Source organism: Lytechinus pictus, chromosome 7 (genome assembly GCF_037042905.1).
Source record: "Lytechinus pictus isolate F3 Inbred chromosome 7, Lp3.0, whole genome shotgun sequence".
Classification (NCBI taxonomy): Eukaryota; Metazoa; Echinodermata; class Echinoidea; order Temnopleuroida; family Toxopneustidae; genus Lytechinus; species Lytechinus pictus.
The window spans coordinates 15908729-15934955 of NC_087251.1; the positions used below are offsets into that span (position 1 = coordinate 15908729).

At 37.2% G+C, this 26227-nt stretch overlaps 1 protein-coding gene across 1 annotated transcript; it reads left to right on the plus strand.

Moving 5' to 3' along the window:
- Positions 1-7783: 7783 nt before the first annotated feature.
- Positions 7784-25520, plus strand: LOC129265969 (uncharacterized). Its single transcript, XM_064102059.1, has 4 exons — positions 7784-7948; positions 12408-12530; positions 13839-14045; positions 20925-25520. Exons 1-4 carry the CDS (start codon positions 7885-7887, stop codon positions 21020-21022), a joined length of 492 nt encoding a protein of 163 aa, XP_063958129.1. The 5' UTR covers positions 7784-7884; the 3' UTR covers positions 21023-25520.
- The last annotated feature ends 707 nt before the right edge of the window (positions 25521-26227 follow it).

Sequence of the window (26227 nt, forward strand, 5' to 3'; positions counted from 1 at the left end):
ATATAATTATATAAATCCTTTTTAATTTATTCCATGATGTTATTTTGTTATTTAAGAATATTCTGCTTCGAACGTAATGTTTATAAACACATTAATGAGCGGTAAAAATGAATCACCTGCAATTTTAAAACATACTAAACAATCAGGGGCGTCGATCCATTTTTCAGATTGGGGGGGGGGCAAAATCAGGAATCAATACGTTCCAAAGGCGCTCCATCACACAAAACAAACTCATCCACCCACACATATTAGTATATATATATTATGTATGTATATATATATATATATATATATATATATCACTCATGAGTAAACAAGTAATGCGAGCGCGAAGCGCGAGCTGAAATTTTTTAGTATACTGACCTGAAAACGGGAAGAAGGTACCTGTTTAGGACTGTTTGTAGTAACTCGTGAGTCATGAGGAGACACAGATAATGCGAGTGCCGAGAGCGAGCTGAAATTTTTTTCATTCTGACCTGAAAGCTTGATATTCTAAGCATTTTTAGGAACCAATTATAAGAACAATAGATGCGAGCGCGAAGCACGCGAGCTGAAAATTTTTTATATTTCGATCTGAAAAAAATTGACAGTTTAATGGACGTTTCTAATAAAAAAACAAATGTATCCAACAAAAGATTATTGCAAATCAAAGCGCGAATTCTTTTAAGGTTATCAGAACTGAAAACGGGGCATTCTATTCACCTATTTAATCGTGAAACGTATGGGTATTTGCTTAAGAAATGATGCGAGCGCGAAGCGCGAGCTGAAAATTTTTATATTCCATTCTTAAAAGCGGACATTTTGAGCACGATTTTAAATAAAGAACGAGTTGTGTATCTCAATCTCGCTTGCCGATTGGCTGTGTAACTTTACAATCTTATTTTATTTTTGCACATCCGAAATTATTGGGGGGGGGGGGCAAAATGATATGTTTGCCCCCCATATTTTCATTGGTGGGGCGATCGCCCCCTGCCCCCCCCCCCAGAATCGACGCCTCTGTAAACAATTGCGTTCAGTAATGCTTTTTCAAACGCTATAAAAACTTTTAAAAAGCGACGAGGTCGCCAAATTTCAAATTGTTAGATTATACTTTGAACATTTTAGATTGAACACAATATGGTTAGACGTAAGACAGTGTTAATCTAACGCTTCGGAGGGGTGGTATATACTCGTAATCCTCTAGAATGGTGATTTTATTTTTACATTTGATATTATAGAATGTAGCACTGGCGTTAATCCGGTCCGAGCAGTGGGGGGTGGGGGCGATAGCAATATATTGACCTGAAAATTCAAAATTTTGAGGACACCCCCACACTAAGGGCTATGTGTACTGAGGTATATTACCGTCAACATAATAATACAATCTTTCAGTAAAAGGCCTATAACGATTTTTTTCCATGGCTGTACTGCAATGGATTTGTTGAGATATAAAGTAATGAATTGCAGTTGATATCAATATGCGAGAGAGCAAAACGAATGAGCAAATTAATTTTTGAGTCATTGGAAAACGGGGTGGTGTCCAAATCTCTTTCAAATGGCGTGTAATTAGCACATCATGGGCAATGTATACGTAGGTATATATATATTATTATAAATATCTTTCTGTTAAAGGCTTATCAAGATTTTGTTCGATGGCTATAAAGGATTTGTTGGTATCATTAATTAATGAATTACAGTAAATATCAAAATGCGAGCGAGCGAAATGAGCGAACAAATTAGTGGAAGACAGAATGATTACCAAAATCGTATTTCAAGGCGTGTGAAATTATCGGAGAAATACAGCGAGTCAGCGTAATGAGTGAGTCTTGAAAAAATTGCTTCAGTTTTTGTTTAAGTGAAATGCATCAATATTAATAAGGGTAAATTATAAATAACTTAATCTTTAGAAGAAAAAGAGATATGAATATGAAAAGCAAATAAGGATTAAACATTCTAGAATTTGTTCAATGAAAACGCATTTGTTCAATGGTTTAAAGGTGCACATGAGATGAGAATTAAAAAAAATGGGATCATGATTTTCGGGACTAAGCAGTGGCGCAATGAGCCAAAATTTTGAGTGGGCTATATTTAGCGTATCGGGCAAAATTTATTAAACAAGTTGCGAGTGAGCGGAGCAAGTTGGCCCCCCCCCCAAAAAAAAAAAAAAAAATCTAAATTTTCATAACAAAAATCCAATTTTGTGATAGATTTCAGCATAATACTCAGAAAATAATATCATATTTCACCCTTTCAAACTATTTCTATGTTTCCTGGGGCCCGTTGGAGACAGAGTTGCGTTTAAACGCAAGCCAAAAAATAAATCGCAAGTCCCAAATGCGCGTTGCTGATTGGTTGAAAATCAAGTTGCGCATGATTTCTAGAGTTGCGATTGATTGCAACTCTTTCTGCAACTGGCCACTTTCTCTTTTTTTTTTTTTGTCGTGAAAACTTTTTTTGGGGGGGTAAGCACCCATGAAATAATTATAGGCCATCACAGGCGACAATATAAACTTTTAAAAAAAAACGTGGAAATAGCACAATAATGCAAATTAAAAGGAAACTATTGCAGAAATACATGATAATATATGGAAGGTTTTCTACCTAAGCAATTAAATTTATATAATTGTTTTTACCCACAAGCAGAATACTTGATGTTGTGGTGAAGATATGATATCAAACACAATCCAATATATTTGGATTTGATATTCTTCTGATTAGATAAAATCAATTTGCCTCATTCGTTTGATTTTTCGCAACCCTTTCAACAAGACCCCGATCGTGTGTATGCCTATAGTTTAAAGTCCACGTTCTCAAATGCATTGCAGTATTATCCCTTTTTCTTACTTAGCTCCCCCCTACAAAAAAAATGAATTCATCACATTGCACTGAGTTCAATAGAACTGCATTTCTTCATTAAGGCGATTGAGGCAGCGTATATATAACAATAAGCTGCAATGTGTCATCTAGCGAGGCAATATTGATTAGGTGCGCATAGAAAATCGTTGAAGTGAGTACACTGTAAAAAATATTGGGTGAAATTTTAACCAGCACGAGGGTAATTATGAGTCCAACCAATTTTGGGCAGTATATTACCCAATGCGGGAAGCATATTGTCCAGTAAGGTAACAAAATAAGCAGCAGTTACTTTTGAATGGGCAAAACTTTCATCACACTTGATAAATAAAAATGCCCAAAAGAAATGCCCAATGTTGGTTGGACACATAATTACCATCATAGAGCATTTTTACCCAATATTTTTTAGAGTGTATATAGAAGAAAGTAATAATGAAAATTGCATCCAAATCATCATCCATTCATTCTCTGCCTCGAATCGAACAGTGTTGTATAGGCCTAAGCAGGGGAGTTGTTCCATGTTTGAGGTGAAAAAATGTCCAAAGTTTTATGCCCCATATTAAAATGGGCTTACAATATTTTGCGCGCTTGTATATATAGTGCCGAAAAACCTTTTTGGGGGTAATAATAGTATAATTATGCTAAGTTTAATGCCTAATTTTACGGTGCTTTCCCATGCTTTTTAAAACACAGGGGCCTATATTTGCATTGCATATTGCGATTTTTTTTCTTCAAGTTTTTAAAGTTATCGGGGTGGGGGCAAGTCGAATTGCCCCCCAAGTAGTTTCATTAGGAATGACAGGGATGACCCCCAGATCAACGCCTTTGGGTCTAAATGATTGTGGAAGGGTTAATTCAGAAATCCCAACACAATGGACCGACTTCACCAAAAAAAAAAGACCCCATGTAGTTTTCCCTGGAGTGATGCATTGAATTTTCAACATCTTTGGAATTATCATTTTCTTGATCTTTCAAGGTTTAGATGGTGGTAAGTGGCGTCAATCTCGTTCGAGCAGTGGGGACTGGGAGGGGTTGTATCACAATATATTGAGATGAAAGGAAGGAAGGAAGGAAAGAAAGAAAGAAAGAGAGAAAAGAAGGAAAAGAGGAAAGGGAAGGGGAAAAAAACATTGAAAGGGAAAACGGAAGGGAAGCGGAAAAGTAAGGAAAGAAGAACGTGAAAAAGAATAAATCATTCCGAAATACTAATACATTAGCATGATTAGTAAGAAAGGGAAATAAAATGGCAAAATGGCAAACAAAAGCGGAAAATGAAGGTAAAATGGAATGAGCGAAAATCTAAATAAAAAAATGAAGAAAAGAGACAATAAAAAAAGGAACTCAATATATAGATTGAAAATAACGAACGGGAAGAGAGATGGACGTCATTATCTAGCTTGCTAAATTTTATGCAATAACCGTCGCAATGAGGACAAAAAAAGTCCTTAGCCACAATTTGTCCCTAAATAAGTAAGTAAAGATTTACGCTGCATGGTTAAGAGTTACCGAAAAAGTCTTGGCTGGTGATCTCAAGGGGCTCTGCCCCAACCCCATGCAGAATATAGGTGCTCTTCATCTGTATCCTTCAAAGGCTCTATAACGGGCCCTCTGTATGGACCATTCCGTACGGGGGGGGGGTCCCTAGCCAAGAAGAAATAAAAGAAAATAGAGGAGGCAACGAAATGAATGGAAAACAAAGAAATATATGAAATATTAGAATTTCATTTCAAAAGGCCAATTTTTTTCTGACTCCCTTCGCTCGCTGATGACTTTTTTTTTCAAAATTTGCTATTTCTTGTGCCCCCTCAAAAAAAAATTGGTTTATTATTACGCAACTGCGTTGAATTAATGTGATTAAAAATAGCGGCCATCTGTAAGGTTTAAAATGTCTTTAATATCAAGAGGTTCCAGGGGCTCTGCCTCCAGACTCCAGTCGCATGGCACTGGCGTACATGAAAGGGTTTGCTGGGCCATAGCCCCTAAAAGTTCTACAACCAAGAACAAAAAAAAAGGATGAAATAATATATCAAAGGAAAAGTGAAAGATATGATGTTATTTTCTGAATATCATCTCAAAATCTGTCTCAAAGTTAGATTCTCATGAAAGCTTTTTTTCTTGCTCGCTTTGCTCGCTCGGGACTTATATTAAGCAGCTTTTTGCCAAAATGCGCCATACTTTGCCCCCTCTCTTTTTTTTTACTCATCCTGCTACTGCCGCATAAAGTTTCGCCCTAATGCTCGCACACAATCATAAACAATATCCTGTTCACAGTGGCGTATAGATAAAAAAAAGAAAAAAAAAGAAAGGAAAACAAAAGGAAAGAGAGAATGGTGAAAACACAATATTATTTTCTGAATACTATGTAAAATATATTTTAAAAAATTGATTATTGTAATATCAAAATTTTTGCTCGCTCGCTTCGCTCACTCGCAACTTTTATATATATATTTTTTAATTATAAATCCTGCCCGATACATGCACCATACCTGCCCCCTCAAAATTTTGCCCCATTGCCTGTTTATCCCATGATTTTGACCGGATATTTTTTTGGCTCCCCCCCTGGCCACCGACCCCTGTTACGTCCCTGCTAAAAATAGGGTTAATAACACATGCATTTATAATGCACAAGCGAGAAAAAGGCAACCGTATTTTTTTTTGGGGGGGGGGGGGGTGTTTGTTGGAAGACTAAGCAGTATCAAGAAATGTCTTGGAAGGGAGAGACTGAAAAATGTTTCAAATCTGACTATAGCGAGAAAGTGAACAATGCGACAGCCTAAGTTGCATTCATTAAGTTAATGTGCACATAGGTCTAAAGTCCTTTATCAGAATGTTATTGAGCAAATTCGTTTTATTAAACTGAGCGAATGAGAATGAAACTCTTAACATTTTTTTTATCATTCAACAATCACTAGTTTCCAACTCATCACTGGTACTCTTAATAATACTATCAAAGATTCCCCAAGTCTAAATTCTTTTAAATTTAAGTTCAAAAAGTTTCTCCAAGATACTCGTTAGTTTGTTTAACTCTTCATCACTCATACATTATATTTTTCATATATACTTAGCACTACTAAGTGTGAAATATGATAATTTTCGTTTTCCTGTTGATCCGTAATATTCGCTGTGAGTGCCGGGGCAAGAATCTGGAAACCATTGATCTCGTTTTTTCTCTCATTTTCTATTTCTTTCTTCTTTTCTTTTTTTCTTTTAAACTATTCATTTAAATAGATTTAAGCTCAACTTCTACATGTTGTATTTGTGTTTTGTTTACATTGTTCATACAAATATGTAATAGGAGGCTGCATTCTACAAGTTCGCTTTTTTAGTAGCCTCCTCCGTTTCCGACATGTTATCTTAATTATTACATATAATAAGTTTCTTTGTTTTATTGATTATATCAAGATGTATGTAACAAACTTATTGTAAATGATTGTAAATGATTGTTGGAAATGGAAAAATAAATGAAATGAAATGAAATGAAATGAAAGGAGAGATGAAATCATGAAAGTGCTATAGATGTCAGTTCGCGCTTCACACTAATTGAAGAGTTTGTTTGCAAAAGGAGGTAGATCCACTTTAGGCAATTCCGAGAAAATTACATGTTTTTTTTTAATTCTCCGATACCGCAATATTCTTATGCGAAACTGAGTTGTCATGATACCCTACCATGTGAACATAAGATTGGTTATACAAGAAATCTTGGTTTCAAATTGTCATTGTGGATCTAGCCCCTATTGCAAACAAACTGAAATGGATCCAATCCCTTTTTGATAAAAAAGTAATTTTTCTTTGCCATTTTTATGCACGTGATAATGGGAATTTCAACTTTTCTTTGATATCATCAGAGCGACTAAAAACATATACATTGAGACCAAAATAAAAATCAAATTTTATGAAAAATGGATCTAACCCCTTTTGCAAATGAGCTCTTCGGGATAGTTTGTTTGCAAAAGGGGTTAGATCCACTTACACCATTCCAAGAAAATCATTTTTTTTATTCTCCCATTATGTTTCAATATTCTTATGCGAAATTAAGTTGTCATGATTCCCTACAACATGGTATATGAACATAAAATTGGGTATTGAAGAATCTGCTTGTCTTCATATTTTTATTTTTCCCCAAAAAATTACCTTTGTGGATCTGGCCCCTTTTGCAAACAAACTGAAATGATATTATCTTAAAGAGCTACTAAAATCTATACACTGAGACAAACATTTTTTTATGAACAATGGATCTAACCCCCTTTGCAATTGAGCTCTTCAACTATTATTGTTAAATCACACCCTGTTTATATTCAACCGTTGCTTAAAAATAACGATCCTTTTCAAGTCAATGCAAAGAGATTTTTAGTTCGCGCTCGAATGTTGTTTAATGGGATTTCCTATTTACCACTTGGTTACAAAATATGCTAGAATGTTCAATTTTTTTCGCTTGGTAAGTATAGGGAGATAGGCCTAAGATCTTTATTGAAAGCAAAATTTGCGCAGGAGCCATAGAGACATGTAGAAGTCCTTAATTCAACGATTTACCAACAGAAATCCTGCATTAGCCGACCCTGTTGCCCTCACTGATCTGATGATGATGGTGGTGATGATGATGATGATGATGATGATGGTAATGATGATGATTATGGTGATGGTGATGATGATGATGATGTCATGGTGGTGGTGGTGATGATGATGATGCCTGATGCATGCAGTGATGATTTCCGATACGATAGTTCTAAGATACATAAGAAGATAATGATAATAATAATGACAAAAACAACAGTAATGATGATACTTAAATTATAATGCTATAAATGTTGAAATGAAAGAAAAATATATATTATTCGAATGAAAACAAGTTATTTTTAATTTTTCTTAATGTATTGAACCGGGTATTGAAGAATTATTCACTCCTTAAAATTCAGTATGATCGGCCACCGTGACGGCCAGCCGGCCAATTTGGTTGGCAAAAATCAAAGCGGGTGATTTCGATTTGATGCCAACCGGCAACCTGACGACACTAGCAACAAATTTGTTGTCAAACAACTACATGTAAATTACAAGATGTATCTTGAGCCCTGTATGCTCACTGTGGTATTGCTGTACTGTGTCGGTGTGTACAATTTAGGTAAGTTTGATAAAAGTCCTAGGAAAAAGACTTGACATGTTGAATTCTTCACTTGCTACTGCGCGCCCCTGCTACTCTGCCGAAGTTGACACCGGTACCGTGACGGTACGGTACAGCAGCAAAGCGCAGGCCGCCCCGGCGCGGCACTTGGTGAGTGTCCGGATGCCTGGCCTACCCAGGAGGCTTCTACTAGAGAGTAAAAATCATTTAGGCCCTACTAACATATGCTTACTCTCAACGAAGCCAGGGATTCGGGCCTTATCGTGATTGCTGACTCCAGAGTCATAAAGTAGTACCGGACCTGAATTTCGCTAAGCACTACCACTACAGTACCACGCCTTGGCCTTGTTGATTTTCAATAGATGATGCGAGAAATTCAGCTAGCTCTCTCACCGGACAAGACTCTCGCACATGGGACAATTTCTGCGTTGACATGACATTGCACAGCAACTTAACTCTCGCATCATCACACTCCCCCCAATCATAATGCCAAGGCAATGGATCATTCGAGATGATATCATATGCATATCACCATGAATCATGATCACACACAGCTCACAGTCACACATTAATTTTCAACGTCCTATTACTTTATCTTCCTTTTTGACTCCAGTGCGTGTTATCGCGTTGTCAAAACCCATTGACGGAGCCACAAAGGAGGATACAACCTAGAATCTTAACTTTATCGTTCTTTTTGGCTCTGTCTATGGGTTTTGGCCACGCAATAACGTGCTGGAGTCAAAAAGGAAGATAAATAATAAGCTTGTTGAAATTGTATTGATAGCTAACTGTCTAAAAGTGGCAGAGTGGTCTTGAGGAGAAGGGAAAAGAGGGGTTGATGGAATAGACAGGTTAATTACTGTGCGAAATTTCGTTGGAAAAGTGGAGTAAAAAAGAACAATAAAGATATAGACAGTTTGAATTGATTTATTTAGTGGATATCCTATACTGTCTAAAAGTGGCAGAGTGGTTTGAAGAGAAGGGAAAAGAGGGGTTGATGGAATATACAGTTAATTACCGTGCGTAATTTCGTTGGAAAAGTGGAGTAAAAAAGAATGATAAATATATAGACAGTTGATACTGTGACTTATTTTGTGGACAGTAAAAAGTTGCAGAGTGAAGAGGAGACAAACGATGGGTTACTTAAATGACAGTGAAATTTCTTTGAAAACAGTGGAGTAAAAAATGTAAACTTGGCTGAATTATCGCTGACTAAATAAAATGTAAGATTGATATATGACAGGGTTATTTTATAATTAGATTTTTTTCCCTTTGTAACATTTAAGAGAGATTAACAAAATTTGTGGCACTGACTAAATAAATTGGCCGATCATTTTATTCAGATTTCGTCAGTTAAGTCAGTCAGTCATGAGAGGCCTTTATAGATTCCCACTTGGCTGACAAAATAAGACAGAACTTTGAATTGGGAAGATCATCAATCTGATTGTCGATCACTGACTAAATAAATTTAGGCCGATTTTGATTCTATCAACTTTCAGAAGACAGATGCAAATTCTGCTTTCTGTCAATCAACAGGTGTGAGAAATTAACAAGCATGTGGCACCCGCTGGGTACTCCTACATAACAAGCCATGAAATGTACATATGTCTATTGAATTAAGCATTCCTGCACACTTGTAATAAAAGTCCTTTACTTTCAAAGGGGGGGGCACACTTCTGTTTTAACAGCATTTTTACATGTCATTCTCAAATGGGGGGGGGGGGGCACGGGCCGGCCCGTGCCCCCCCCCCCCCCCTGGATCCGCCAGTGGATTAGTGGATATTATTTACACATGATTTGGGGGCCTAACGTTAGATCTACTGGCTTAGAAGGTTGGTAGGACATTGAAAAAAGCAAAACGGCATTTCTAATCAAATTAAAACTAAGCATTATTAACGTTAGGCCTAATGTCAAAATTTCCTAAATAGTGAAAAATAAGGCTATATTGGTCCATCCATATATGCTATACTGTGTGGGTTAGTGGCTACAAATAGGCATTTTAAAGTCTTTATGCTGACCTAGGACTGTTTTAGCCTCTGAGAGGAGCTGTGGAATAGATAATCAACTTGGCTGCCATAACATGTGAAGATGTCGCTAAGCTAAGTTTAACTATACATTGTTCATTCAAAATAAAGAAATAAAATTTGAGGCCAACTCACCTATTGACTTTTTGGACACATGTCTACAGCACAAACCCACTCTGTGACATCCGGTAATTAGCTAGATCTAACGTTAGGCCTAGATCTATATGATGTTTATATTAGGCCAGGATCTATATGATGTTTATATTAGGCCTACAAGATCTATATGATGTTTTGTCTGACTTTTCATTACAGAAGGTCAGATCCTAACTTAACTTGCTAGGCTAGAAAAATGGACCGTACAGACCTGCATGTCGAAGGAAGTAAACGATGGATTTCCCTCGAAAATCCACATTTACCAAGTGATGCAATTTGCCAAAAAACATGTAGATCTGATAGACTGTCTAGATCTATATTTAGATCTAGATCTTGTTTTTTATACTTTAATAGACCCTAGTTTAGCGATGCCTAGGCCTAATGTTAAATCTTTTCAATTTTGTATAATAATGGACCTACTACAACTGGACATTCAACGAGAGCATTTTATGACCATCACCTATTTCCAGCTGTCATATACTTAACTTTCTCTTTTCGCTGTTTTTACGACTACTGCCTTGGGCGATTGTTTACACAAGCTCCTTTCGGCCTATGACGGTCACCGATCGATCACTGGCCCTCTTTCGACCAAAGACGGTCATGTTTTAGCCCCGATTGCTAATAGGGAAAGTCCCTACATTACCTAGAATGCACTGCACAATTTATTTCCAGTTTTCAGTGCATTATTTCACACTACGTTGACAGACATAATAGTAATAATGATAATAATAATAATAATGATAATAATGATAATGGTATACTTACCCAGGATAGCCACTTCACTTCCAAAAACTGTTCTCCCAGCGGGCCCTGCATTATTATTACACCGGCTAAGCTAGGCTACCTATTCCGGAGCACACAGCTTTTTGAGGAATTACTTTCTGCCGCATTGACCTTTCCGAACTAGGAAGCGATTGATAATTCATCTTTTAAGAGTCATTCATTTACCAGATTAAACTAGTTTTAAAAGAATATGGACTAGTTTTTATACGCCCGTCTCGACGGGACGTATTATGGTATCACGCTCGGTGTCTGTCCGTCCGTCCGTTAACTTTTCCTTGTAAACGTGATAACTTCAGTTTAACTTAACCTAGGCTCATACAAATTGGTGTGTATGATACTAGCATGGATCCTAGGAAGCCTATTGATTTTGAGGTCAAAGGTCAAGGTTACAGGGACGTATTTTCATCGTACCCTTCTGCAGTCCTTGTAAACGCGATAACTTCAGTTTAACTTAACCTAGGTTCATATAATTTGGTGTGGATGATAACTAGCATGGGTCCCAGGAAGTCTATTGATTTTGAGGTCCAAAGGTCAAGGTCACAGGGACGTATTTTCATCGTACCCTTCTGCAGTCCTTGTAAACGCGATAACTTCAGTTTAACTTACATGTAAACCTAGGCTCATACAATTTGTTGTGTATGATACTAGCATGAATCCCAGGAAGCCTATCGATTTTGAGGTCAAAAGGTCAAAGGTCAAGGTCACAGTGACATGTTTTCCTCTTACTCTTCTGCAGTCCTTTTAAATGCAATAAATTCAGTTTAACTTAACCTAGGCTCATATAATTGTGTGTATATGATACTAGCATGGATCCCAGAAAGCCTATTGATTTTGAGGTCAAAGATCAAGGTCACAGTGACATGTTTCATCTTTTCCTTCTAAGTCCTTTTCAACACAATAACTTTAGCTTAACTTAACCTTTAGGCTCATATAATTTGATGTGTATGATACTAGCAAAGATCTCAGGAATTCTATTGATATTGAGGTCAGACAGTCATAGGTGAAGTCGCCACCTTCCACTTTTCTTGCTTGACCGATAACCCCATTTTCCGCTTTACGGGCGTATTATGTGCTCGCCTTAGCGAAACTCTTGTTCTGGTATAATAGCAGGTGAGTGGAGATCAATTGTTTATCTTGTTTATTTTTGTCGGAAAATAAATAAAAATAATTTATTAAACAGTTTTTATAACCATTCCTTTTAAAAACGAAATTTTTCAAAGTACATTGCAGACCCTTGTTAAAATAAATGTTTTGTTTGCTCAGTCCTGGCAATCTTTTATCTGTATTTGATAATTTATTTAATGGTAGTAATACATTGTCAAACCTGCACCAAATCAAAATTTTGAAAAAACTCTAACAGGCCATCACACTTGCAGCACTAACATGTGTGCAGTGCAGTTGAGTGCCCTGGCCTTGAAATTCATGAAAATGATAAAATAAAAGAAGGCTCTAAATCTATACCTACTTCCTTTTTCCCCTTTATCCTCTCCTTTCTCAAGCTGAAGGTCTGCAGTGTTACCGATGTTCAAGTGAGGACACCAATGATAACTGCATCGGATCCAACAACATTCAGACATGCTCGATCACCCAAGATAGATGTCTTACCCAAGTTACTTACTCAAGTAAGCCACAGATCTGAGAAATTAATTTAATGATTTGTGAACTTTCACATTCTTAATGTCACTCAGAAAAAAGTAGTGAAGATTGCTCTTTAAATATAGTCGTGGGTATGCGTACCATGTATATTTTTTAAATTATTATTTAACACCATTAAGAAATACTTTTATCTATTTGGCCAAACCTATTAAGCCTTGTGTATATGTAAACTTGCTTTGTTGTGCAGTGCAACTTCTTGTGGTGAAAGGAATTGCATTTCACCCCCAAAATATCACACAAGACACATGCTAGGCCTATGTGTTTATAATTATAAAGCAATTAAACTCTCATGATCTTCTTCTAGGCTGTATCAGTAATGCTGATTTATTAAAGTTTATTACCTTTCTTCATTTCCAACACATTGTGAAAAGGATATGTTCATAGGGAATTATGGAAATTGTATACATATAATCTTACATTGAATTAACCAGTTATATACAGTGTAATGCAAGTTATCCATGACATGTATTGTGATTAATTAGATGAGACTTGATCAATCACTTTTGAAAACTCCTTACTTGAATGAAGATTATTGTGTCAAGGAGTCGTGTGATTATAAATTTATTTTCTCTATACCTACAATACTCAGTTATTCTATATTGCTTTTGTAAATTCTGTTTTATTCATTATTTTTTTTAAACAATTAAAACACGGTTTGAACTAAACTGCATGTATTATCATTCAATTTTCACAATTGTGACCATGATCATCCCATAGTGAGAATTTTACCCTTATATTTAGCAGTATTTTATTTCCAATACAGCCATTTAATAATGGTTTACCCCAAAAACCTACCCCCATTATCACATGCCAAGTACATTTTCCACTAAACCACCCTCATTTTTGTAATTTTCAAATTCACATTAACTAAGTCAAACAAATCGATTGTAAACAAGAATGAAGAGTTAAAAACCCACCCTCTTTCCGAAGTATTGATTGTAAGTTTAAAAAATGCACAACTCTTTTCCCCTCCAAAATTATGTTGATAAACATTCCTTAAAATCTAAATTTCGAAAATCCATATTTTATTGTTTGAAACAGAAATCCTCTGAAAATTTGTTTTGCCCAATTGATCATTGGCTCTGCAGCCTCCATGCAGCTCCAGATCGATGTAGCGCTATCCCTTGTATTGTTAACAACCCTTTACAAACATTTTTACACAAAATTTGGATTGATCATGATTGATTACATAAGTATGTACACCTTCAATGAGATTCACCTGCCCTTTATTTCTTTGGTTTTATCCCATTGCTTATTTTCATTTGTTTGTGGAGGAGAGCGAGGAAAGTTGGGGATTGATAAATCTTGTGCCTCTGTGCAAGGATGCAGTGCAGCTATTGAACAGTTGTCCAAGTACTACTTCTGTGACAAGTCCCGAGCTGGATGGGGATGTGTAGAATGCTGCCAAGAGGACAGATGCAATGAAAGTAGAGGGGTTAACATTCACCAGCAGTCCTGGATTCCTTTGATAACCAGCATAGGTATTATTTTCTATTATGAGTTGTGTAGATGATGGATGGATTTTTTTCCTCCAAATTGTTTTCTTCAGTGTAATAAAAATAAAATGAGGAATTATTTTCATTTTCAATGCGTTCACTTGACCATACAGATTAATTGAAAGATACTAAAAGAGCGGATACCAGTTTATGCCAATGAATAATGATGTACATGTATCTGATTCTTAGCATCTTTACAAGTGATGATCACTTTGCATAGTATTGGCTTTCTGTATCTTGTACTGTCAAGAAAGAAAGAAATATCTGTAAGTGATGCACATATTACAGTGTACATACTGAATTTTGTGTTTTCACTGAAAAGAGATAAAAAATACATAAACTTTTGACTAAACTACAAAAAACATTGTAAAATAGTGAATGGAAATTTGCAAGTCAAGATTTTTAAATGTTAAGCTGCTGTCAAATGTAGCAGTTTGATATGCTAGAACTGATGAAAATAGCTTTAATAGAATTTGAGCTTGAATGAATATTCTAAAGAACAATACTTTACAATAAGTGAAGAGAGGTCTTGTGAATACATTTGCCTTGCAATATCAGATTCATAGCCCCAAAAATATCAAGGGAATCAAACCTTTGTAATGAAATGATGGAGTGGGAAGAGGAGAATAATTTTTTTAAAATTGTTATGGTGGAAGTTTAAAAGAAATTATTCCAAGGAATGAGAAGATTATTGCTGTTTAGGAAACAAGATCTCAAACATAAATTAAATCTCAAATTGACAATTTGACGAGTAGACTCACTGGAACAAGTGGTTAGTGCAACTCTTCCATTAATTTATTTAAATATGACTTACTGTAATGGTTTTCCCTTAAGCCAGGCAGTAAACCATTACAACCATAAAGGAAATGATGAATAAAATCTTGAGAAAAAAGGGTAAATTTGTATACTCGAGCAATTCAAATAGAAGTCCCTATGCTCCATTACAATGACACTACCTGCATAATATGTTGCCAATTTCAAGTCTCTACAGGTACAGTGATTAACCTTTTACAGTCTAAAAATTCTTAACTCTCTCATAATTTGTCAGATTTCCCCCAAAATCTTTCACCAATCAGCTTCTCTTATTATTCTCTATGGGTTTGATTCTCCATTCAGCATACCATGTAAAACAGGTGCACTTGTGCCAATCCAATGGGTATGCCTTTGTGTGCAGTATTACTCACTATATGCAATATGTTCCATGATCTACTGGTTTGTCTTCCTTATGAGAGAGGAGGTACACTTGCCGACTCTGGTGCTGTGCATAAAACTAACCATTGAATGGCATCTGTGACCTTTCCAATTTAATCCAGAAGAAATTTGATGTAGAATATTTTTCATGTACTGTATCAGGCATGTGAGACTTCTGCATTTCTGCGTTGTTGTTTCATTTTTTTTGGTGGGGGGGGGGGGGGGGGTTTGTTCTCAGTTGTAGAGTTGGTGCTATTCTGAATTTCTCCTTCACCACCTTACCTTTTTCCTGTTTGACTTTTACTGTGGAAAGAAACAATCACAGTAAGCACATTTCAAGTCCGGTTCAGTTGTGCATCAAAAACGTTTATTATCATAATGCACATGACCATAACATTTTTTTCTTTTGTTTTAGATCACTTGTGTAAAATGTGTCATTCAGAGCAGACTCCCACATTTGTAGTTTACATGCAACTTTGTATCGACTGGGCTAGAAACTAATGTTAGGCCTTGTAATATAAATCAAGATCTATACTTTTAGGGCCCTGCCTAACTCTTGATTTTGGAACTGTTGATGTGTGGTGGTATTTTTCACTTCTAAACCAGTCATGTGATATATGGATATTGACGGAAGATGGAGTGAAACCACTCCAATGAGTCATGCTGGACATTTATCGGGCTAATAGTGGTACCAGTGTATGACCCAAATCCCTGGACTGTTACAGTGGTTGTGATGTCTATCATCCAACAGTGTTGGATGTCCACCAAACAGTCTAAATATATTGCTGTACACATGCGTGACAAAAAAAACGTGTTTAAAGGGGTGTTTTTGTCTCACCTGCATAGCAGAGTGAGACTATAGGCGCCGCTTTTCCGACGGCGACGGCGACGGCGGCGGCGACGGCGGCGGCGACGGCGGCGGCGGCGTCAACTCCAAATCTTAACCTGAGGTTAAGTTTTTGAAATGACAGCATAACTTAGAAAGTATATGGACCTAGTTCATGAAACTTGGCCATAAGGTTAATCAAGTATTACTGAACATCCTGCCTGAGTTTCATGTCACATGGCCAAGGTCAAAGGTCATTTAGGGTCAATGAACTTAGACCATGTTGGGGGAATCAACATCAAAATCTTAACCTAAGGTTAAGTTTTTGAAATGTCATCATAACTTAGAAAATATATGGACCTAGTTCATGAAACTTATACATAAGGTTAATCAAGTATCACTGAACATCCTGCATGAGTTTCACGTCACATGACCAAGGTCAAAGGTCATTTAGGGTCAATGAACTTTGGCCGAATTGGGGGTATCTGTTGAATTACCATCATAACTTTGAAAGTTTATGGATCTGATTCATGAAACTTGGACATAATAGTAATCAAGTATTACTGAACATCCTGTGCAAGTTTCAGGTCACATGATCAAGGTCAAAGGTCATTTAGGGTCAATGAACTTTGGCCAAATTGGGGTATTTGTTGAATTACAGCCATAAATTTGAAAGTGTGTTGGTCTAGTTCATAAAACTTGGACATAATAGTAATCAAGTATCACTGAACATCCTGTGCGAGTTTCAGGTCACATGATCAAGGTCAAAGGTCATGTAAGGTCAAAGAACTTTGGCCATGTTGGGGGTATTTGTTGAATTGCCATCATATCTCTATAAGTGTATTGGTCTAGTTCATAAAACGTGGAAATAAGAGTAACCAAGTATCACTGAACATCTTGTGCGAGTTATAGTAGTTTTCAAAATCAGCACTGCTGCTATATTGAATCGCGTGATGCAGGTGAGACGGCCAGAGGCATTCCACTTGTTTCAGTTTTGGATGAGGGCTGCACGTGCACTCATTAAGGATATAAGAAAACACAGATTTTCAAGAAAAAGGGTGGTTTGAAAGACTGGTCAATGGTCGATTGCAGGGTCAAACGTATTTAAGGTATTTTTTTTTCAAGATTAGCCAAACGTGTTTAGGGTATGTTTTTTCCCAAAGCTTTTTCCCCGGGGTCATATTCTGGCGACAACTTGTTTAGGGGCCAAAATGTGTAAACAAAGCCCACAAAAAACTTGTTTAGGGGGTTATTTTGCACACAGAGAAAAAACTTGTTTAGGGGGTGTTTGGAAATAATTTGGTCATGCATGTGTTCAGCAATATATTTGACTGCCCCCCCCCCCCCGGATTGCGGGCTGTGTGAAACCGTCTGCCGTTTGCTTGAGTCTGTCAGCTTGCGCTGCCAACTACGACCTCTTTGGTTGGCTTGAACTTGTGTAGTCAGCTGTGCAAACTACGCATAGAGTTGGTTGACTTTCGTATCATGCTGGCATGTGAGGAAGTTGCGATGGCGGCAACCTAGATTGTATTTTAAAATACTAGACGGGCTGGCAACATCAACAATTTTATCTGCCAGTGCTGCTAGATCCACCAAACTTACCTCATTGCTTGTCGCAGCTAGGATGAGTTGGATAGTGATGATGGGCAAGAGCTGAAAAATAATTGCCTAAAAATGGAATCCATCATGCTAGTCCTCATCAGCTGAGCTGCATTTGCTGATTGAGGCACATCTGCTCGGAGACGGTTGTTTGCTTGACCAGTGCAGCTTTCAGTTTCTGATTATTGCCCAGGACAGCAGTGATGATATCCCTCACCTTTGTGGCCCTTGCTGTAGGGAGGCAACCACATTATTAAATTTAGTTATCTCCTGAATTTCCAAGTCGTTCTATGAGGCCTCTGTGATTTCATCTTGCCTCAAAGCTTGTTCGTTTCATTATTGTGTCTACATACTCCTGCGTGATAGCTCGTTCTTTCACTCTTGATGGGCAACTGGAAGTCTTGGCAGAAAATCTTCAGGATTTGTATTCAGTGTCAAAAGTTCAAGTGAATAGCTATTTCCTTTCCGAGGAGGCATCCACCTTCCCCCTCGACAATTTTTTTGACACCAACTGATTCTCCCTTTAAATACATGATTCCTATTTACTCTCTTCTCAATGGTAAAGCTTTTGTGTTTCCATATCCGGTTAGACATGGCTGGGATCTAGTTGTAGTTGTTCATCTCGGGCTGCCATGCAGTCCAAAGTTACAGAATCAGTGATGTTGGTTGTCTCCCCTGAATCATCAATCTTGGAGATTTGATGACCATTTAACTCAACATTCCCCTGAGTGTGAATGCCTTTAGCTGAATAAATGTGGAAAGAGTACTCGACTAATCATCATCTGATGAGTATGAATACACTTGCTCAGCATCCACTGTATGAATAATTCCTGGTCGAGTTCGAGAGGGCTTGCCACTCCGACAAAAGCAAGCAAAATGTTCAATCTTGCTGAACTTGTTTCATTTTTCCCTCTTGCTGGGCATGCTGGGTCTCTGGAAATATGGTCTTTCACACCACAATTCCAACATGTTTTGTCTGGAGGTGTCTTCGTGAACTGCTGCTGGCCATGCTAGGAACGTCGAGGATTGCCACTATTTCTGAATATACCATTTAGCTCCTCTGCTTGATCACTATTTGCCCACTTCCATCACTTCTACTTGTCGAACTGCTGCCTCACTTTCCCAAGCAATGTGAAGGAGGGACTGCTGAGTCAGACTGGTCTTCCTTAGCAAACAACGTCAGAGAAACAGTGATCCGCACTGGTCAATGGATTGATCATGATCATGATCTTTCATGGACGTCTCCTCAAAACTGCATGTTAATTGAACAGGGTTTTAACAAAATATCTGGATATTTATCCAAAATCATGAAAGTAGTTGAGTAATTAGCTAATTTTCACCTTTTTTTTTCTCAAGGGATGAAAAATAATTAGTGTTTTTTTTCCTTCTTCCATCCATCCGATCCGTGACCTTATTGCAGCACGTTTACATTCATAACTTCCCTAACTTTTCTTTATTAACTTGATTGTACTTTTCTTTTGATGTATTATTATTTTGATTGTCTAAATCACATTCACAGATTACAATCCTTGTATACTTTTTGGATACTATCAATTTTTTTTGAAGTTTTCTAAAATATTAATTTTTTTTCTTCTCCGTTGGAGCATACAAATTCATCAAACAATAATTAAAACAGTTCTTCATGAATTTTATCACTAATACTCTTCCAGTGTTGACAAATAAAACATGATGTATTGCAATTTCAAAACAGACAGTGTATTAATAATTCTATATCAATGTGATGTCCATATTATCCTTGGAAAAAACAAAAGTAAACAACAACACTCTACAATTATATACATGTATCACTACTCCAACTGATTGCTTATTCTACTAATGTCAAATTGACAGTCTGTTCATTTTCCCCACGCTCAATTAATTGGGAGTTCGTCATAGTCAAGACCAAAATCTTCCCTACATGTTATTGCAGTTTCCTCCCCACTTTTGAAGATAATTTCCATAGGAAATCTATTACAAAAAAGAAAAAAAAATCTTAGTGTAAAAATAATACTTTAATATAAATCAGAACACAATATCAATTATAATAATAATTGTATATTACTTTGCACAATATACTTAACTGCACAATACAAGACTTGAATGGTGAAATAGTTAACATGATAAGTAAACAAAAGTACAATAACATGTAAGTTATAATTATAGCAAACAGGAACCTACTGCTCTACAAATTACATGACAAAAAGTGACTTATTTATTGAAATTCTGGTGAAAAAGTTATGTTTTAAGTTTAGTATTGAACAAGATAAGAGATACATGTAATGCATTTCTTATAAAGAAAGGAGATTATTCTACAGTTTTGATGGAGCACAACAAAGGCACAATCATGATCAATATCTTTACAATACCTTTAATTTAGTACTATGCTCTTCAACCCTTTCAACCTCAAAAGCCAGAATAATGGCTATACAATGAAAGCACATATACCAGAAAAACCAGAATACCAGTTTCAAGTTGTGTGACTTGAAAAGCAAGGGTATAAGATCAGGGAACCTTTTGGAACTTGTTTATAATTTCATCAATAAAAACTTTTCATTTTGTAAGTTTTTGGCCAAAATGTTCTACCCCACCAAGGAGGTTCATGTAATGATACACAGCATGTCGAATATGGACTCCGCGTAAGCTATAAGTGAATTTTACTTTTGTTAAAGCAAAACAATTAATAATTAATGCTGTTTCAAGAATGTGGAAAACCAGTCCACACCCGCCATCTCATTATCTGTCCAAGCAGATGGAAATTTCAGGGTGTTTGCTTTAGCAAATTAATTGCCAGCTTTCTATATTGAAACAAAATTTGAGATTATCATTAGTACAGGAAAGTACAGAACATCAGCTGAGCCAGGCTTTTAAGTAGGGGAACTGTGTATCTATAATTGGCACTCATACACATGTACATGTAGCTCGTCCCTCCAGCTGTACATTATGTATGGGACCATCCTGAGTAAATACTTTCTTTTACAACTTTCAAGAAAACAACTACCGTAATTGTTACTTTAAGGGTTTAACTAAGTAACAACTTGTCTATTTAAACAATAAACTCAGTTTGCAACACCTGAAATACAGCTTAAATGTCTCTTTATGATAAATTCCAAAATTAAGTCACTGTTTCCATCATTTGGCACTCATCACACATGTAGCTCTTCTCTCCCTCTGTGCATTCTGTATGGGACCATCCTAAGCAGCCCATGCACTGTACCCATTGCTCCCATGGTGCTGAGTTGGAATACAAGACACCTGGGTCCCGTTCATCTCTGGGGTCTTCTGGATACCTTCTGGAAGACTGCTAACGCCAGTTGGTCCAGCCTCGTTTTCAGATGCACTGCTGTAAATGCTAGAGCATCAGGTGGATTCTGCTTGGACTCTGAATTCTGATGCGGAAGGTCTACTTGATTTTTATTCGTACTTTGTGCATGATCTGCCTGATCAGGTTGGTTCTCTGTGGAAAGTGTGTTATTGTCTTGTGAATTGTCCAGGTTGGCTTGATCTGAATGTTAACCAGTGGCATTTGCTTGCTCCAGAGGGCGATCAGCAAAAAATCCAGGAAGAAACTCATGATCGCCAAAAATATGCCGGTTGAAAGAGTAGATACCACAAACATTTAAGCCTCTCTGGATGTTAGATGCTGTAGCTGCCAGTGGCAAGGCTTGCTTTACAATTCTTGGAATGTCGTAAATGGACATATATAGTCTTCCCGGGATTTGACTTCATCCAAGCATCACAAGCTGAGTTGATATATTGCTTTAGCAGCCCATAGACACTGTGATCTAATGGTTGGAGCCTATGGGAAGCAGTGTGGAGGCAATGTGAGAAGTACTACACCATTTTCGCGGCCCAGATCAATGATGGAGATCGATACATGCGAATCATGATTGTAGAGAATGAGAAGAACAGGTCGCTCTTTGTACATTTTGTGGCCTTCATGAAGTGCTGTAGGAAGATCAAGAAATCATTGGATTTCATCCACCTGCTTGGTTTTGCAGACCCTATGCATCCCACTGGTCCATCCCTGATGAAATGTTCACGGAAATGCACACGTGGGAATATGAAGATGGGTGGTATTGCATTCCCTGATGCACTCACAGCAACACACATTGTGACAAGGGTACCCTGCTCTGCAGATGTGATAGCTCCAACCTGTTCTACCCCCAACCTGTTCTACCCCCTTTCTTGCAACTATAGGTCAGGCTTCTGTACTGTTGTTATTCCTGTTTCATGTTTTCAAATGTAGATTTCATGAGGCTCAAAGTGGTGGTTTTTCAAGCACTCTGGCTTAATTGTCAAAGAAATCCCCAACATTCTTACGGTTAAAGCTGGAAGCTCTGCTCAAACTGGTAGCTTCTTGTAATCTAATGGAGAGGTCTTTATGCTTTTTCAAGAATGTGGAAAACCAGTTCACAGCCGCCATCTCATTATCTGTCCAAGCAGATGGAAACTTCACGGTGTTTGCTTCAGCAAATTCATTGCCAGCTTTCTAACTTCTTTTGGCAAAAGGCCATTGTACATTTCAAACGAGCTTCTTGATCTTCATTAAAAACAAGCTTGCCAGACACGTAACCAATTCTGGGTTTACGTTAACATGAATTTCTTTATAATCCATAGGGGCTGGGGGTGATTTAATGCCTGAAATGATCAAAAGAGCCCTGAAAGCTAAAAATGTAGCTGTGGAAAATCCACATTCATAGCATTGCACGTTATTAGCTCATGCAATATTGCAGATTCATGTAGCAAGGCTGTAAGCTGGGTAAAGTAACCCCAGTGCCCAGATTAAAAAAAAATATCCTTGTTCCTTCCATTCTAAAATATCTGCTATGGACTCCCATCAAAATTTCTTACAAATAACCATGCCATGGCCATCATTTCATTTTTTTTAAACGGTCCCAAGACACAATCATTCAAATTACAAATGATTTTGCGAAGTAGGGGCACTGTGCCTGTGCAAATTTTGCGCACCATACGATGGCCTAGATACATTGAAATATTTTGGTGGCACAAACAGCATTGATCTTCTAAAGGGTTAGGATTAGGGTTAGGGTGGCTGTCGCAAAAGGAATTCTTTCCAAATGTAACTTACCACGGGTTCTTGCCCTACGCCAAGATGGTCATCGACATGATGTGTATAGCTGCCATTGTTGTCTCTGTCCGACTCATGTAGATGCCCAACTTTAGATCTCGATCTTCTTGGTCATCTAGATTTATGCTTGCACTGTCGTCAGCAACTCCTTGAACCCCAGATGATTCTAATATTGATCCACCTGGAGGATACACACTTGGTTTTCCTCCTAAAACTCTGCAATCAGAACTTCATGGTTCTGCAATGTAGGGTAATGTAACATTCAAACTCTATGTAACAGAATGATGCTGCGACACTATAACCAACAATACATATTCGCCTTTGCTATGAAGCGATTTACTTTTAAATAGATTTGTTTCAGTATTTTTTAATCTGAAACTCATCAATTTGACAGAGTTAACGAAAATACTGCAAAGGTCTTGGCTCAAATGGTGCCAAAATCCCCCCACCCCCACCTTTAAGTTTAGTCCCTGAATTATAAAGAGCCAAAAGGACACCAAATTTCAATCCTAGAAAATCACCATAAAGACTACCTCTCTGTATAAAGTTTTCAAGTATAATATTTTACCACCTCTACAAGTCCAAGTACAACTGAATATGATCTTTTTCTAATGTGGTAGCTCGTTGTAGAATTTCTTGTAGTCTGGGTGTGCAGGGGTAATCCCGGAGCAAAGTGCCATTAAGTCCTTTATTTTCCCTGAGACAGCTTAGGAAGCCTGGACTCATATGCACCTAGCGTTGGATCTTCTTCTAGTCCATTTGAGCCTCGTCTTGTTCCCAGAAGTCTGATATGACAAAAGGCATCCATTGTATGGGTGGTTTTGAAGAAGATGCTGTCTTCAACCATTTTCATGACTTTAATGGCCTAGAACTTAGTCCAGTCTACGGGTGTGCCATCATCTGCACTCGAAGGATACCCTTCTTTTGGCTGTATGTCTTCCAATCTTGGATGTCTGCAGATGTTACAGAAGCAACCTTGTATCTTGGTGGTGTTTCCTTTGCCATTTGACAAATGGTAGCCAACTGAGCTGGAAGACTAACCACGGCCCATTTCATTTTTCTTTTCAAAACCAAAAACTGCTGAAATATAACAAAGCCATAACTCTTAAGTGCATGGCAAAAACACTACACATATCATCTAAACTGAGGCAATAGATAATGCCCTCTCTTCAGTGTTCTATTAAAAATTAGTGGATCAATACACATTTGATTTTCCCAATGGGTTTCTGTACTTTTACCAGGCTTGACACCCATTCAGTTGGTTGTACAACAGGCACAATGTAACCCTTTTTCTCTAATGTGGTTAATTCATCCTTTAACCTATCCTTTACTGGAAGAGGAACCCTCCTTGGTGGCATCACTACTGGTGACACTGTTTCATCTACCTGCAAGTGTACTTTTCCTGGCATTTCCCTCTTCCACTAAAGACTTCAGGGTTTTCCTTAATCATCTTTAGTAGTAACATAGCTTTCATTATTTCTATCAGTAACTGAATCTACCTGAGAGTTATCTCTACACACTTTGATTGTTTCCATGAGCTGGGCTGTTTTGAGCCCATTCACAGGAATAGCATGATCCACATCTACAACTACAAAGTGAACATCATATTACTAAAGGCCCTAGCTGTCACATCATTCCGTGAGAGCCTTGCGAGTAATCACTCGCAACTCACTTGCAAGGCTTGCATGGAACGCAACAAAGTTTTGAGCATGTTCAAAACTTTTCTGCGTGCAAATCAGACTTGCGTGCGCTTCTGCGGTCATCTGCGTGTGAGATGTGTGCGAGATACTGTCAATGCGGGCAACCTGCGAGTAGCAAAAATAGTTACCCGCAAGTCACACGCAAGGCTTGCACGGAACGATGTGACATTTTTTACATTCTTCATTGTTTGAGTGCACTCACCAACAGTTGTGATTTTGGCTTTACCCCTGTACAGAGAAAGCTTCTCCTAATACATTTATGCATTTTAGCATTACCTGGAAATTTCTTCTTGGGCAAAACATTGCAAGTTGCCCCACTATCAGTTTGCATCTGCATCTTTTCCCCTTTAAAGGTCAAGTCCACCCCTTGAAAATATTGATTTGAATAAATAGAGAAAAATCAAACCAGCATATTGCTGAAAATTTCATCAAAATCGGATGTAAAATAAGAAAGTTATGGCATTTTAAAGTTTCGCTTATTTTTCACAAAACAGTGATATGCACAACTCATTCACATGCAAATGGGTCAGTCAATGATGTCCATCACTCACTATTTCTTTTATTTTTTATTGTTTGAATTATACAATATTTCAATTTTTACAGATTTGACAATAACGACCCACTTGACTGAACCATATAGTATCAAACAATGCCAATTCCACATGTTCAGGGAGGAATAATCGTTTCATTTGACAATGAGGAAAAAATTAGAATATTTCATATCTCATATAATATAAAAATACAAAGCAAATAGTGAGTGGATGACGTCATCAGTCTCCTCCTTTGCATACCAACCAGTATGTTCATTTATAACTGTTTTGTGATATTAAGCGAAACTCTAAAATGTTATAACTTTCTTGCTTAACAATGCTATGACCTTACTATCAATGTCAGCCTTATACACTTCTTTATTATCACTACATGCTTAATATTCATCTTATACCAATTTTGCTACATGCTTCTTAGCCTTTGATTGTGTATGTTTCTTGTACCACTTTAGACTAAAAAACTTATTTTCCCACACTTCGCACACACTTTCCCATAAGCTGGGCATTTCCTTAACTCGTGCTTCCCAGCACAGAATTTGCAATTTTTAATAAGTCAACAAACTCCTTCGTCGAATCTGAGGACATTGTGTCAGCAGTGTTGCCAGGATAGCACAATGTCACAGCATTTATAGTTCCATGGTCACAGCAACACTCACTGTCTCATCACAGCCTACCTATCCAGTCATCTGATGATTGAACATTCAGGCCAGTTTGTTACCGTAACAGATTTGTTTGATGAGGATGGCAATCAACGCTCAAACCACACCTGTTGGAATTGACATAGCACTGATAATTCGGTGTTGAACCAGACTCTCATTTTTTGTGTTGTATATATATAGGTTGATCAACATGTTTATGATGACCCTTGGGTAGTAACATACAGTATTGTGGTGTATACATAACTACATACTTTATGAGACTGGCAATATGTTATTATCCTGTCACTTGCAGGTCCTTTCAATGTGATTTTGGTGATAACAAAGGTAATATTGCATCATTTTCCGTGTACACTGTTAGAAAAATTTCCGTTTTTTAACGGAAAAAGTCCGGCAGCAAAATTTCCGGACTTTTTTTTTTTTTCCGTAAATTTACAGAAAGTGGTAATTTATGGAAAAGTTCTGTAAAATATACAAGATTCCGTAAATTACAATTCTTGAAAATACGGACTTTATTTACGGAAACTTTACAGAAAATTTACATAAATTAACATGATT

Coding starts and splice junctions, on each gene's coding strand:
- LOC129265969 (XM_064102059.1), top strand. CDS start 7,885: ATGTATCTTGAGCCCTGTATGCTCACTGTGGTATTGCTGTACTGTGTC. Junction 7,949..12,407: donor TGTCGGTGTGTACAATTTAG/GTAAGTTTGATA, acceptor TCCTTTCTCAAG/CTGAAGGTCTGCAGTGTTAC. Junction 12,531..13,838: donor TACCCAAGTTACTTACTCAA/GTAAGCCACAGA, acceptor TTGTTTGTGGAG/GAGAGCGAGGAAAGTTGGGG.